Source organism: Psittacula echo (assembly GCF_963264785.1).
Source record: "Psittacula echo genome assembly, chromosome: Z".
NCBI lineage: Eukaryota > Metazoa > Chordata > Aves > Psittaciformes > Psittacidae > Psittacula > Psittacula echo.
The window spans coordinates 51,274,305-51,290,053 of NC_137742.1; the positions used below are offsets into that span (position 1 = coordinate 51,274,305).

General features: G+C 37.8%; 1 protein-coding gene across 1 annotated transcript in view; it reads left to right on the forward strand.

The window, feature by feature from the left end:
- Positions 1-15,749, forward strand: part of FBN2 (fibrillin 2) — a gene marked incomplete at its 3' end in the record, with an annotated part of 165,248 nt that overhangs the window by 102,779 nt on the left and 46,720 nt on the right. Inside the window, exons 25-34 of the mRNA XM_080637931.1 lie at positions 1,236-1,361; positions 2,814-2,948; positions 3,768-3,890; positions 3,998-4,123; positions 6,073-6,198; positions 8,361-8,483; positions 8,759-8,881; positions 10,228-10,353; positions 12,595-12,717; positions 14,356-14,478. Coding sequence (XP_080494057.1) covers positions 1,236-1,361; positions 2,814-2,948; positions 3,768-3,890; positions 3,998-4,123; positions 6,073-6,198; positions 8,361-8,483; positions 8,759-8,881; positions 10,228-10,353; positions 12,595-12,717; positions 14,356-14,478 — 1,254 coding nt within the window. The remainder of the gene's footprint in view (positions 1-1,235; positions 1,362-2,813; positions 2,949-3,767; positions 3,891-3,997; positions 4,124-6,072; positions 6,199-8,360; positions 8,484-8,758; positions 8,882-10,227; positions 10,354-12,594; positions 12,718-14,355; positions 14,479-15,749) is intronic.

Below are 15,749 nucleotides of genomic sequence, written 5' to 3' on the forward strand. Positions count from 1 at the left end.
TAGTGAAGCCATGCTGTCTGTAAGGAGCTTTTGTCCTCATTAACTGAACCCAAATATGTGGTCCTATGCCCTTGTGTGCTAGGAGGCAATGCAGGCCTCCCGTCACCTTTACTTGATATCCCACAAACTGTGATGATTTTAAACTCCAAAGTCAGCAAAAAATCTTTGCCTAATTCAGAGATGAACATAACAAAGAATCTAAACCATGGAAGCTGAATAGCCTTCATGAGAGACAGAGTACGATGCAGAGAATCAGTACTGTATGGTGAACATATATGATCTGTAAGGCAGAGGCAGGGAAGCAAGATGTATAAATAAGCAGAGTGATGAGATAAGACAAGAAATTACTTCTTGAGGGCCTTTTGCAGGAACTAAGAAAGGGAAAGCGTAATGTTCAACAGAAACATTTTGGAGCTGCAAGGACTATCCAAACAGGATAATAGCAAAAGAGATGTTGAATTCTGTCATCAGGCAGATTCTCCCCTCATGAATAACCTGCAAAACCCAATAATATATTGGCCAAATTATCAGGCTAATGAAAGATAACACTAGTTTGCCTGTTGAATAAAAGTCTATAGTTTCAAGGATAGGTAGTCATAATGCTTCCTGGAAGTCCAAAAATGCGTGTGCTTCCTGCACTTTGAATTTTTGAACCTTTGGTCATATTTCTTTTCATCCACATCTGCAGCATTAGCTGGTTTTTTTGAGGTTTGTGAGTCAAATAGTTTGCCATTATAAGGTGTCACAAGCATATTACAAACCACACAGCAACATATTCAGGAGTTATCAAACTGAATAGCCATTCAGCTAAAAGTTTACACATACATCCCCATTAACGGCATCCACAGACAGCAATTTTAATGCGTACATAGATAAGTGTCTGGTTGCATTAAGAAGCACTTTTTTCAAAATTTCATCACCTCCATACATTATTATAAATGGCAACTATTCAAGCAATTGCTGTCTTTTCTTGTGCCCTATGTCTCTCAGGATGCTTAATTTTGAATTACGGATTTCTGGTTTGCTTGAGGGGAAAAATACCCATTTTTAGAGTTAATAAGTATAGGTTTTTGTTTGCTTTGTTGTGCAGTATAAGAGGAGTGGCACTGCTTTAATGAAACAAACCTTTTATTTCTGACCTCCAGATTTTGTCACATAGAGACAATGAGATTTGCTTTTCTCTTTGTTACTCCTTAGAAATGATTTCTTACTTGTTTATCATGGTTTCTTCGCAGATATTGATGAATGTGAACGCAACCCTTTGCTGTGTAGAGGCGGCACATGTGTGAATACTGAAGGGAGTTTTCAGTGTGACTGTCCTTTGGGACATGAGCTGTCACCAGGACGTGAGGAATGCATAGGTGAGTTTCAACTCTGACTGGTAGTCTGCAGCTTCCTGACAAGACTGGTCATTTGTGCTATGAAAACTTCTTGTCTATGGCAAGGATGGGGTTTCAGGAATCCTTTATACAAATTCATGCTCCTTCATTATATGAGTAACACTGTTGACTTCAAAGAGGAATATTTTACGAGACCTATTAGGAATTACTTAACAACTCAAAGGACTGTACCACACATGGTGGCAACTTTTAAGTAAAAACATACAAGCACAACATAAATGTTCCTACAGTCCCAAAAAAAAGTATTGTGCCTTACTGCACAATGTGCTCTCCTTTTTGCACACGATTCACCAAAATGGTGAAAAAAATGCAAAAAATATAATGCCTATTATCTCCTTTGTTTCTGTGTTTGATGCATACTTGCTTCAAGAGTTGGTTTAAACCAGCAGACTGTGCAGTTAATGCTCACAGACCAGAAACAAAGAAGATAAACCTTTGGACACTGACTTAAACATACTGTTCAGAGCTGCCATCCTGGTTTCAGGTGGGATAGAGTTAATATTTTCTTAGTAGCTGGTACAGTCCTGTGTTTTGGCTTTAGTGTGAGAACAGTGTTGATAACACAAGGACATGGAACTGTTGGAACAAGTCCAGAGGAGGGCCACGAGGATGATCAGGGGGCTGGAGCACCTCCCATATGAAGACAGGCTGAGAAAGTTGGGGCTGTTCAGCCTGGAGAAGAGAAGGATGCGTGAAGACCTCATAGCAACCTTCCAGTATCTGAAAGGGGCCTACAGAGATGCTGGGGATGGACTCTTCATTAGGGACTGTAGTGATAGGACAAGGGGTAATAGGTTAAAACTTAAACAGGGGAAGTTTAGATTGGATATAAGAAGGAAGTTCTTTACTGTAATTACTGCAAGGGTGGTTAGGCACTGGAATGGGTTGCCCAAAGAACTTGTGAATACTCCATTCCTGGCAGAGTTCAAGGCCAGGTTGGACAAAGCCTTGGGTGACATGGTTTAGTGTGAGGTGTCCCTGTCCATGGCAGGGGTGTTGGAACTTGATGATCTTAAGGTCCTTTCCAACCATAACTATTCTATGATTCTATGTTTAAGTTGCTAAGTAGTGCTTACTCTAAATGAAGGACTTTTCAGTCTCATGTTTTTCCAGTGAGGAGGGGCACAAGAAGCTGGGAGGGAGCAGAGACAAACCACCTGACCCAAAGGGATATTCCATACCACAGCACATCATGCTCAGTATAGAAACTGGGGGGAAGTTGACTGGAAGTCACCGGTCACTGCTCAGGGATGGGCTAGGCATCCACTTGAACTGGAGCACAGTAAGAAAGAAACTGAAAAAGCCTCGAAGCCACCAGTTTAAAATATTACCTCTCACCCTCATTCTTTAGCATTTGAACAGTTATTCTGCATTCTGAGTAACAGGTAATTGATATTAATAATTGTTTTCCAGATGTAAATGAGTGCTCGTTAAGTGACAATCTCTGCAGAAATGGCAAGTGTGTGAACATGGTTGGAACATACCAGTGTTCCTGTAACTCTGGGTACCAGGCTACTCCTGACAGACAAAGCTGCATAGGCAAGTGTTGTACAGTTTCACCTATGTATTTCTGCTTCAGTGTATATTGTTTCATCTTGTCTTTGTTTTTATTTAATTTCATGCCTACCTTTGAAACTGAACAAGACCATCTTCTCTTCTGCTATTAGGCATATCATGAACCTTTACTTTAAAAATATAAAGAAGGTATGAAAATACGGCTGCTGTACTGAGCACTGCTGGGTACTTTGGGAAAAAAATATTCTTCTGGTACTACTCCATTAAAATCAGATGCTTGAGCTAACGATCAGAAAATATTGTGTGATTTCTTGATCAAACAAGAACAACCCCGTGCATTCACATTTTCTTGCTATTATACACAACTCTTAAATCTTTCATTATAGTAATACTGAATTATGTAGCTGTCATCACACTGGTAAGGAGAACGGAGGTACAGAGATTTTCTTATTTTTTGGTTTTTGGTTTAGGGTTCAGTTTGTTGTTCTGTTTTGTTGGGGGTTTTTTATCCCAAAAATATAAATTTTGCTACATTTCAAGCTTTACTGAAACCTATATTTCTCAGGGGTTTTCTTTTTTAACTCTCCACATATTGTGTTTTGCACTCTTTTGCAAAACACAAAAGCAACAATGAACAAAAGTAACTACTAAAAGTAGCCAGTTGCTCCTACAGATGAAAATGCAGTTGAAAGAGGGAAAACTGAACAAAATTTAAATCAGAGACAGTAGAGTGAAAATAAAAATTCAGAATCATATCACTAATAAACAGTTTAATTTCCTAAGTACAATGGCAAGAGAAGATTAATTTTCCATATAAAAGTAAACTTACTACTACTCATGTTGCTTCCACAGATATTGATGAATGTATGATAATGAATGGAGGCTGTGACACCCACTGCAGTAACTCAGAAGGCAGCTATGAATGTAGCTGCAGCGACGGCTATGCTCTCATGCCAGATGTCAGGACATGTGCAGGTAGGTTTTAATAACTTAAAACTTCCAGCATGATATCTTTATGCTGGTATTCTTTTAGCCAATCTGTACCAGAGTGACAGAATTATTATCTGCACTTTTTTTCCTAGATATTGATGAATGTGAAAACAATCCAGATATCTGTGATGGTGGGCAATGTACTAATATTCCGGGGGAATATCACTGTCTCTGTTATGATGGATTTATGGCTTCTGTGGACATGAAAACTTGTATTGGTAAGAAGCTGTATGCACCAAATTTAACTGCAGTTAACGTTTTAGGATGTCCTGCTGAATACTTGAAAGTGGGTATTGAACCTGTGTATATTATAAAAAGAAATAATCTGTAGATCTTTCTCACCTATCACTATAGATGTCAGGAAGGCTAGAAAAAAAAATTGAGAAGTCCGTAGACAAATCAAATCGCATAGTTTCAGAAATAGGAGTGATTTAATTGTAATTATGTGATTCCTCTAAAACACCTCTATTGAGAGATTAAGTGCCCCAGCATTTTCTTCTTTCCCTTGTAAATGTTATACTTTATTCCTTCAACTACAGGATGTTATCATAAGTAATTACAAAGGAAATTAAAAGAATCTTGTCAAATTATATGAAGTTCTTACCTTTTCCATTTAATATGAATTTTCACATTTCAAATTTTAAGGTGGTTTTGGCTATAGTAATAACATTTTTTTAATATTTTGTGAGCATCTGTCAAACAAACCTTCACTTTTCATGTGTGTACACTCGCACAGACACACACATTGAAGAGAAACAAGTTATATGTAATGCTGAGCAAAGCTGTCCTGATATGGTTTTGTCTTTTTTATTCTACGCTTCAGTTGGGCTAAGATTTTCTTTTAACCTTCACTTTTATGTTATTCCACTTTCTTGTTTTCTGTTTTGTGCACATATTCCATGTTTATTCTACCAACTTAAAAGTTAAGAACCGATCTCTTCAATAACTTTTTTCATATTAGCCATGGCATGTGGCTCTAAAATCAAAATCCTTTTTTAAAATTTTATGCACAACTGTTCTTCTGTAGGGAAACAGTACCTGATGTTAAGGTTGAAAGCCTACAGTGAGAAAGTGTGAATTTCTGCCTTTATGTAGTTGCTTTCTTTGCTAATGGCATCATCCAATTTGTCAAAAAGCCTCTGGGGTAACTAAATTTTTTTACAGGACCTAACATTACTTTCAACAAAGAACTTGGGTTTGATTTTATTTTTTTCCAGCAGAAATATTTTCTATATCTTGTATTTATTTTACAGTATGTGGAATTAGGTCATCTTGGCATTAGTATAAAATTGGAGCTATTTGAATAAAATCAAAAGTTGGCTTAAATGTAACTCCTAACAAGACTATGTTTTAGTATAAGTTTTAACCAGATCTTTAATTATAAAATATTTAGCTCCCAAATGAGGTGGATTCTGGAATAATGTTAAAGCCTTGTATTGTAGTTGAAAGCCTACATTGAGGATTTAGCATGCAGTATAAGACTCTATACCACAGTTCAGGTACAAACTGTATTGTTGTTTAGGAGAGGTTTATTTCCTAATGGAAAGTTTTCATCATCTATATAATGCTCAGTGAAACTGGGAAGAACAGGGGGACATCAGCAGCTAACTTTTCTCCCTCTTCAAACTTCACTGTGCATCAAGGCAGCAAGTGCTGAGCAGCCAGATGGTAGAGGTGTTGAGGAAGGAAGTCTGGTACAAGAGCACTTCTATAGTCATGGCGCTCTGTTCTTTTTTTGTGCTATTTTATTTTATATGGTTGTGGAAAAACATTTCTGGTTGTGGCTTACTACTTTTTCTTTCTGTATAAATTCTTATTTGAAAGAAAAATACAGCTATATTATGATCAAAAACATTTTTTAAAAAATTCTTTAAAGTGATTTTTATAAGAAGTAACTAGCCTCATAGACTGATAATTAGCATTCTGAATAAATTAGGAAACACTGATATTTGGACTACATGTTCATCCTTACTTGCTTTTAGGAAATTAAAAGAATACAGAATGGAACAGCTGAAATGTATTATGATAAAGATTAATAAATGCCACATGTTGTAGGGTTGGACCGTGCTTCTGATATTGATACTTCATTGGAAGTATTCCAAAAGAGAAAATATGCTGTTAATTGACAGTAACATTCAACTAATAATGAATTTATGTGTACTCACAGATGTGAATGAATGTGATTTGAATTCCAACATCTGTATATTTGGGGAGTGTGAAAACACTAAAGGTTCCTTCATTTGTCACTGTCAGCTAGGATATTCAGTCAAGAAAGGAACCACTGGATGCACAGGTAAAGTAAATTTCCATCACATCTGTCATGGTGTACACATACTTTGTTTGGCTTTCAGGCAAAATAAATGCTAAAGTCTTCACACACAAGTAAGAGATTGGTGTCTCTACATAATGGTAAATATAAGACTAGGTGTTTTACATTTGTCAGCATGTATCCAGAGTTTGAAAAGGCACATTCCTTGACCAATATCTACGTGATGTGACAGGCCCCTTACATAACTGTAATTCAAAGGTATCGGCATAGCTTGGCAGAATATTTTGTGGTACAAAATATGGCTTGGGTGGGCACAGCTGCATTTGTATGAGAAGTATTTTATCTGTATTTGTCATACATACCTAAAGTCTGAACTCATCTGTCAACTAAAGCTGCATGAAATGACCCTGTAGTCTAGGAGCAGGACACAGGAAAAGAAGTGAAAGAAAAGAATGAAGAAAAGTTATGTTATAAAAGGGAAAGTTTATGCCATTCTTCAAACTGTGCTAACAAATTTTAGAGAATCATAGTCAGCCAGTTTTAAACTCTATGAGTTCCTTTGATAGTTAAGCAGTACCTTGTCTTCTGCAAGGTGAGTTCATTGCATTCAGGAAGCTAAGTTCATCCAAAATTATTCTTCTGGGAAACTTGACAGAATTTCTGCTATAAAATTGGTAGCTGTGATCCTCTACTGCTGTTGAATTGACTTTTGAATTTTAGAATCATAGAATCATAGAATAGTTAGGGTTGGAAAGGACCTTAAGATCATCTAGTTCCAACACCCCTGCCATGGGCAGAGACACCTCACACTAAACCATGCCACCCAAGGCTTCGTCCAACCTGGCCTTGAACACCGCCAAGGATGGAGAATCCCTGAGCAGTGATCGGTGACTTCCGGTCAACTTCCCCCCAGTTTCTATACTGAGCATGATGTGCTGTGGTATGGAATATCCCTTTGGGTCAGGTGGTTTGTCTCTGCTCCCTCCCAGCTTCTTGTGCTCCTCCTCACTGGAAAAGCACGAGACTGAAAAGTCCTTGATTTAAAGCACTACTTAGCAACTTAAACATAGAATCATAGAATAGTTATGGTTGGAAAGGACCTTAAGATCATCAAGTTCCAACACCCCTGCCATGGACAGGGACACCTCACACTAAACCATGTCACCCAAGGCTCTGTCCAACCTGGCCTTGAACTCTGCCAGGAATGGAGTATTCACAAGTTCTTTGGGCAACCCATTCCAGTGCCTAACCACCCTTGCAGTAATTACAGTAAAGAACTTCCTTCTTATATCCAATCTAAACTTCCCCTGTTTAAGTTTTAACCTATTACCCCTTGTCCTGTCACTACAGTCCCTAATGAAGAGTCCATCCCCAGCATCTCTGTAGGCCCCTTTCAGATACTGGAAGGTTGCTATGAGGTCTCCACGCAGCCTTATCTTGTGCAGGCTGAACAGCCCCAACTTTCTCAGCCTATCTTCATATGGGAAGTGCTCCAGCCCCCTGACCATCCTCATGGCCCTCCTCTGCAGTTGTTCCAACAGTTCCATGTCCTTTTTATGTTGAGGACACCAGAACTGCACACAATACTCCAAGTGAGGTCTCACAAGAGCAGAGTAGAGGGGCAGGATCACCTCCTTCGACCTGCTGGTCCCGCTCCTTTTGATGCAGCCCAGGATACAGTTGGCTTTCTGGGCTGCGAGCGCACACTGAGGCCGGCTCATGTTCAGTTTCTCATTGACCAGCACCCCCAAGTCCTTCTCTGCAGGGCTGCTCTGAATCTCTTCTCTAATTAATAAATAATTTGGTCTTTAAGAATTTGTTCTGTAATCACTAAAATCCTGGGCTAATCATTTTTATGTGCCTGTGCATCCAAAGGTCTCACCTCATTTTTAGACATATAAAGGTTAGCTTATTAAGTGTATCTGGAAAATAGCTTTTATTTCAAACTGAAAAGCAGTTGTATCAAAGCAGACTGTTTGTCATGTTTGCAAACAAAAAAAAAAAAAACCCAAATGAAAATACAATTGTCGCTATTTTTATTCATGTATAAGTAACTTGCATGAACATTTGTTTTTTAAAGGACTGCAAACCTGCACAGTAGAAATAAGCAATATGTAAAAGGAACAGAATTTGTAATATCCCAGTACTCCTGATGTAAATACTAATAGTTTATTTTGTGCTTGTAGATGTGGATGAGTGTGAAATTGGTGCTCACAATTGTGACATGCATGCGTCATGTGTCAATATACCAGGAAAATTTAAATGTAGCTGCAGAGAAGGATGGGTTGGAAATGGCATTAAATGTATTGGTAAGTGTGCAGAAATGAAAGCTTTTCTTTTTTGATTTTTTTTTTCTCTTTTCTTTTTTGTTCTAATGCTTGAAAACATTTTGTCCAAAATCATGAGTTATAATTTTAATGCTAAAATGAATCACTATAGATTAACCATGTATTTTCCAATGAGAACTTTGTGTATTTATGGAGAGATAAGTATCTTTGCACTTGTGCTAGTTACCTTGACTGTTAATTGTAAGCCAAATATACTAACTGCAACTATTACTACATCTTTTGCCCCTGATGTGCAGATCTTGACGAGTGCTCCAATGGGACCCACCAGTGCAGTGTGAACGCTCAGTGTGTAAACACTCCAGGGTCGTACCGCTGTGCCTGTGCAGAGGGGTTCACTGGGGATGGATTGACTTGTTCCGGTAAGAAGTTTCAGAGAGAGCTGACACGTCACTGATTGATTGTTTCTGTTGCATGGAAGCTTTGCAAATTAGATCTAAGGCCAAAGTGCAAGAGATTGTATGTAAAAGTGGCTTTTAAGATCAGGATTCTTCCCATCTGCTCACAAAATGCTAACAAAGGCAACTGATTGTTGTTTTATATGCCAAATTGGGCCCACTGGGCTCATGTGTTGAGTGAAGTTCCTGTCTGCTGCTGCTTCCTCCACCTCCTTCTCTTCGTGCCAATGTTTTTCAATGTGCATGTGCTGCTTGCAGTAGCAGGCTCTCTAGTCAAGACCGCAGAGCACCATGTCTCTGTTGCTGTTCTCCTCTTATAGGCCATGTGTGTTTCTGGCAGGGAAAGCATCATCTGTTTTCACCCTCATAGTATTAGTGGAAGAGGATTTGATCATTAAAAAAATTTTTAATGAATTAAAAAAGATATTTTTTTTTAAGAATTTTAAAAGATTTTTTTTTTTTTTAAGAAAAATTACTTACACTTTAGAAATATTGCCCATAATATTGGTCTTTAAATTTGTTGGTTAAAGTTCATTATTATGAATGTACATTGTTCAGCACACAGCAAATGATTCAAAATTAACTGATGTGTAAACATAATTAATAACACCCTGTGTTTCAGATCTTCTAATTTTTAAAAAATCAGATCTGATACGAGGGATTGACTAATAAAATGAAAAAAATCATGTTGAAAAGATTTTTGGACAATCCTAAGCATATCTGACAATATTATGAGCCTTTACAACGACTGCAATGGTGAACGCCTCATCATTCTGCTCTTTCATAGCTCTTTAAAAAAATTACTTTTGGGGCATACTAGAAGAATCTCCAGTAGTGTGCAAATGGTAGTTGCAATGTTCATAACTTTCAAAGAGTATTTTCTAAAATGCATATGAAAATATTTTTTCTATTTATGATTCATGTAAGAAAATTTGCCTTTTGAATGTGTTTTGTGTCAAAGTAACACAGCAATATATGCCAGGAGACAAAATCTTGACACTGCAAGCAAAGTATTCAACTTATCAAAGATAATAGTATTGAATCTGAAAACTGTGCATTAAAACAAAAAAACATAAATAAAATCTGTTAATGGAAAACAAGGAGTAAGGAATCATGACAGAGTGAAAATAATTATTTTGGAGATTACATGTGTGCTTTTCTGCATTCATTCAGTTTCCACCATCTTCAGATATAAATGTTTTGCTTTATATCAACAATACTCAACAGCACTATTATTTTGAATGCCAGGATATTATTTATATTTTGCTAGTGACACAGGTAGTTTTAAAAGGATTTTCTGCCTTTTACAGATGTTGATGAGTGTGCAGAAAATATTCATCTGTGTGAAAATGGACAGTGTTTGAATATCCCTGGTGCCTACCGTTGCGAATGTGAGATGGGATTCACTCCCACCTCGGACAGCAAATCATGCCAAGGTAAGCCACTGGTACTTCAAGTTCATTTTCTGAGTTTGGATTGGCTGTAATAAAGCAAACAAGAAGTTCTGGAGGGACCTCAGCCTGGAAGCAGAATATTCAGCACGTGCTTCACCTGTAAGTAATTTCTTCAAACGCAGATTATTTTGCAGTATAAATTATATCGAAGGTGGCTTTCATCTTTTTATAAAATTTTCCTGGCCTTGGTCCAAAAATCCCACAGTAGAGCTTTGGCTCAGTAATTTTGTTCTTTTAATTTTTCCTTGTCTTTTTGTCACTAGTGAAGAGTGTGTGGAATCCCGTGTTTGTCACTGTTTATTTTGTATGTTTACATATGAGACAGAAACTGCATCAAGTGACCTCATTTTAAAAGAAATGTTTTCAGGAAAATTTAAGTAGGCAAATCATTGCTATGTTTGACAAGTTTGTAACACTCCTTTAACATGTATACTGGAGATTTTTTATCATCACCTTTTCACTCTCAATATTGTAGCAGTTTTTCTGAATGGCAAAAGGAATTATTATCAATCTAGTCCAATTCAACTTCTGTTCCCTGTTGTGTTCTTATGGGGTTTCTTAGCTTAATATGAGAGAACTGTATATTAGAGAAAGTCTTTTTAGCTGGTGCTTCAAAACTTTTCAACTTATTTCATAATTTATGGTGAAAACCTCGTAATGTCTTACGAAATTAAAATTCTTGATGAGACATTAAAACCAAATGTAGTCTCTAAAATTCAGTCTATAACATGACATGTTCAAACATTCAAGTGTACATGTATGAATCAGGCTTATAGCTTTAGAAAAATCTGGATTTAGTACAATAATTTTAATGCAAATAATTCATCCAGTTTCTTCAGAAATCCCTTGAGATGTCAGTACATTAGTCTCTCAATGGTACAGTCTTTTCCATAGCCTTATAAAGCTTCATCTGAATACAAGTTATGTTCATGACCTGATTTGGAGGTCATTCAATGGCAGCACTCCAAGGTACTTAGAAATCTGCCTTTAATTTCCAGTTTAAATTTACTCAGGACTGTTGGATATTAGGTATTTATCTTAAATTTCCTTTTCCCTTAACAATTTATATCTCTCTCCCCCCTCAAAAGTTACCCCTTTTCAAATGTTCCTGTAGAGAGGCATTATATCGCTTCTCAAGCTTTGGCTAAGGCAAGCAAGACAAGTTTAAAATAGGTATTTCATACTTTATCATTTTAATATCCCTTTTTTTACACCTTGTCCAATTTTAGTTCACTGCTCTTGAACAGAGCAGCGTATACAGAATTTCAAATGAAGATTCAGCTGCACATTGTAAAACAGTATTACTGCTTTCCACTTCCCTGTCTCTGTTAAAATAGCTCACTAATACATCCTAGAGCTGCATTAGCCTTTTTCACAGCTGCTTTATTTTGGCAACTTAAAAGTCTTGATGTCAGACAGTACCTGCAGGGTTTTTTTCCCTGCAGTTGAAGGTAAGCAATGTAATTACCTACCTTTGACTCAGAAGTCCTTTATAATTAGTGTCTAAAACTGTAACTTTGCACTCTGTGCTGTTAATATGTAACTCCTTTTCTAGCACTGTAGTTTACAAAGTCGTCTGATTTTCTGTGAGGGTCTTTCAAATTAATTTCATCTTCAGTTTACATGAGCACAGAGACAGACCTGTAGATGCATTGTAGCTCACCTATATGTTGTTATTATATAACAGATTTAAAGTGGGCTTGAGAAAATCATAGCAAATTCTTCCTTAGGTTTTTCTTTTCCCTCTATTCTTTCTCCAAGGAGATGTAAGAAACTGCTGATGCCTACTCTCATTCTTTCTTCTTAGTATACATTTTTTCCTGAGGGTAGTGTTTTTAAAATCTTCTTTGCCATTACTAAAAATGTTGTAGACTATGAGCTAGGAAATGACTGGCACCTTTGTATTGTGTTATGCTTTATTCTGTTTAATGCACATTTTGAAAGGAATCTCTTGGCTTTCTGCCTTAGCATTCATTTGGAGTCAGTTTAGCTAATTTTACTTCGCACTATGTAAACCAGGAATAACTAACAAGCAGCTTCATGGAGAATGCCTCAAAAATGCCTAGCTGTAGTGTTCTACACAAAACCAAAAGTGATTACTCACTGTTGCTTTTTTAAATTTTTTTTTCAATTACATGCATCTTCATTTTCTTTTAGTACAACTGATTATAATATCAATATGGTAAAGCTTTGTAACTTTCTGTTCTTAATGTATTCCTTCAGATATCAATGAATGTGCCTTCCCGAACATATGTGTGTTTGGCACCTGTAATAATCTACCAGGAATGTTTCATTGTATCTGTGATGATGGCTATGAACTAGACCGAACTGGGGGAAACTGTACAGGTATATTTCTTCTGTTCTGAAATATGTCAAGAATTACTTTTTCTTTTCTTTTCTTTTCTTTTCTTTTCTTTTCTTTTCTTTTCTTTTCTTTTCTTTTCTTTTCTTTTCTTTTCTTTTCTTTTCTTTTTTTTTTTTTTTTTATAACACCAAGGTAATTTAACAATGAGTTCAAAAAACGTGCATTGTATTCTCTTACAATTAGAGTGTATTTTTCCCCACTAAACAAGCAAAGTGTAGAATTGTGTGCTTTGGAGTGCATTTAAGAATGGAAGCAAAAGAATAGCTTCCTAAATATGCAGCTGTAAGAAGGCTATTCCTAAATGTTTCATGAATTATTAGTAGGGCTTTTTGTTCAATTTCAGCTGAAATTCACTTGCATTTGAAATATTTGTGCCCATTTTGTCTTAGAAAGTAAAATTATTCTTCTTGGTCTACCTTGACTTCAGTAAAGCGTTTGACACAGTCTCCCACAGCATCCTCACAGCTGAATTGGGGAAGCGTGGACTGGATGATCAGGTAGTGAGGTGGACTGCGAACTGGCTGAAGGAGAGAAGCCAGAGAGTTGTAGTCTATGGGACGGAGTCTAGTTGGAGGCCGGTATCTAGTGGAGTGCCTCAAGGGTCAGTACTGGGACCAGTATTATTTAATATATTCATCAATGATTTGGATGAGGGAATTGAGTGTACTATCAGCAAGTTTGCTGATGACACTAAGCTGGGAGGAGTGGCTGACACGCCAGAAGGCTGTGCTGCCATCATGCGAGACCTGGACAGGCTGGAGAGTTGGGCTGTGAAAAATGTGATGAAATATAACAAGGGGAAGTGTAGAGTGTTAACATCTGGGTAGGAACAACCCCAGGTTCCAGTACAGGATGGGAATAACCTATTAGAGAGCAGTGAAAGGGAAAGGGACCTGGGGGTCCTAGTGGACAGCAGGATGACCATGAGCCAACACTGTGCCCTTGTGGCCAGGAAGGCCAATGGCATCCTGGGGTGTATTAGAAGGGGGGTGGTCAGTAGGTCAAGAGAGGTCCTCCTTCCCCTCTACTCTGCCCTGGTGAGACCACATCTGGAATATTGTGTCCAGTTCTGGGCCCCTCAGTTCAAGAAGGACAGGGACCTGCTGGAGAGAGTCCAGCGCAGGGCAACTAAGATGATTAAGGGAGTGGAGCATCTCCCTTATGAGGAAAGGCTGAGGGAGCTGGGTCTCTTTAGTTTGGAAAAGAGGAGACTAGGGGGTGACCTTATTAGTGTATATAAATATATAAAGGGTGAGTGTCACGAGGATGGAGCCAGGCTCTTCTCAGTGACAACCAATGGTAAGACAAGGGGTAGTGGGCTCAAACTGGAACACAAGAGGTTCCACTTAAACTTGAGAAGAAACTTCTTCTCAGTGAGGGTGATGGAACACTGGAACAGGCTGCCCGGGGAGGTTGTGGAGTCTCCTTCTCTGAAGACATTCAAAACTCGCATGAACACCTTCCTGTGTAACCTCATCTAGGTGTTCCTGCTCCGGCAGGGGATTGGACTAGATGATCTTTTGAGGTCCCTTCCAATTCCAAATATTCTGTGATTCTGTGATTCTGTGATTCTTTTCTGTTCAGTGAGCAGATTTATAAATGTGACCTTTCTATTTTAGATATCGATGAATGTGCCGATCCCATTAATTGTGTTAATGGTCTTTGTGTAAATACTCCTGGAAGGTATGAGTGTAATTGCCCTCCAGACTTCCAGCTGAATCCTACTGGAGTGGGTTGTGTGGGTGAGTAAAAGCTACCTGAAGCATTACAGCCATGGTGATTGTTTTGGTGCAAATGAAGGTTGCAAGATAGAAAAATTATACCTCCACATGCTGTTTATCCTGTTATATAGTTTTCCAGAGATGGGGTTAAATTATTTTAACTGATTAATGGGTTTTATAGTTTCTTTAAAACACACTTTTTCAAAATTTGTCAAAACACATATTATCTGCATTTCTATTCTCATAACAACCAATAATTTTCATTTAAAACTTGAATTTTTTAATCCTAGGTGTGTCTTAGGACTGATTTATGTGTTTAGCTTAAGTCTAAACTGGAATTAAAACTGGTTGTGGCACCCATTTGGCTGGAAACACAAAGTAAAAGACACATTTCACTGTAGCTTACACAATTATCCTCTCGCTTACACAGACAATGTGAATTTTCATTACTTTTCCCCCTTGCTACATGACACAGGACTGTTAGGTATGATCAGCCCTGCAAACCCTGAACTATGACTTTATTTGTTTTATGATTTAAGTGATCTCTGAAGATGCTTGCGAGAATTATGGTACTGTAGCTGACTTTCATTTCACTAAAAAATGGAAGTTTGAGTTGGCAGTCTGCTTTGGGGCCAGTAGTTTCCCCAGTGACATTTTTGTCAGGGGACCTGTGTTTCCTCAAGGAAGATTCCACACTGGAAGAGAACTTAGTTAAGGGTATATCTAGAAACCCTAGGCTTCCAAATGAGAGAACAAGCCCTTCCTCTTTCAGGAAAAAATGTTGACTAAGAAAGTGTTAGAAAATGTCTCTGACCCTTATTTCTGTCCTGAAGAAATACTGCTTGGGCATTTTTAGTTTCTCAGCAACTCATTGTACAGAAAAAAGACTGCCAACACTTGGTTCCCTAGCAAACATAAGGGTTTGGATTGTGTGGTTGTGTGCTGGGATTTTTTCAAGTTCAGCTTCATGCAGTGGCAAAACTGGAAACCACTTACCTATCTGTGGGAGTAGCTACAAGCCTCGGGTGTACACTTGCCATCTCTAGCCAAGCTGATTCTTTGACACAGTGCAACAACCACTCAGTGAACATTCAGCTTTTGGTTTTGACAGAGGCAAGCAAAGTCTCTGCTTCCCATGAAATACCATCAGAGTAAGATAATAGAAATAAACCCCTAATGCATGAATGAAATGACCCTTTAGTGTGGGTTTTTTTAGAAGCCTGTGAAAAGCTGGGGCACCATGTGCAACTAAAAACATATTAGTTATATTATTTTATATGAGTACAGACATT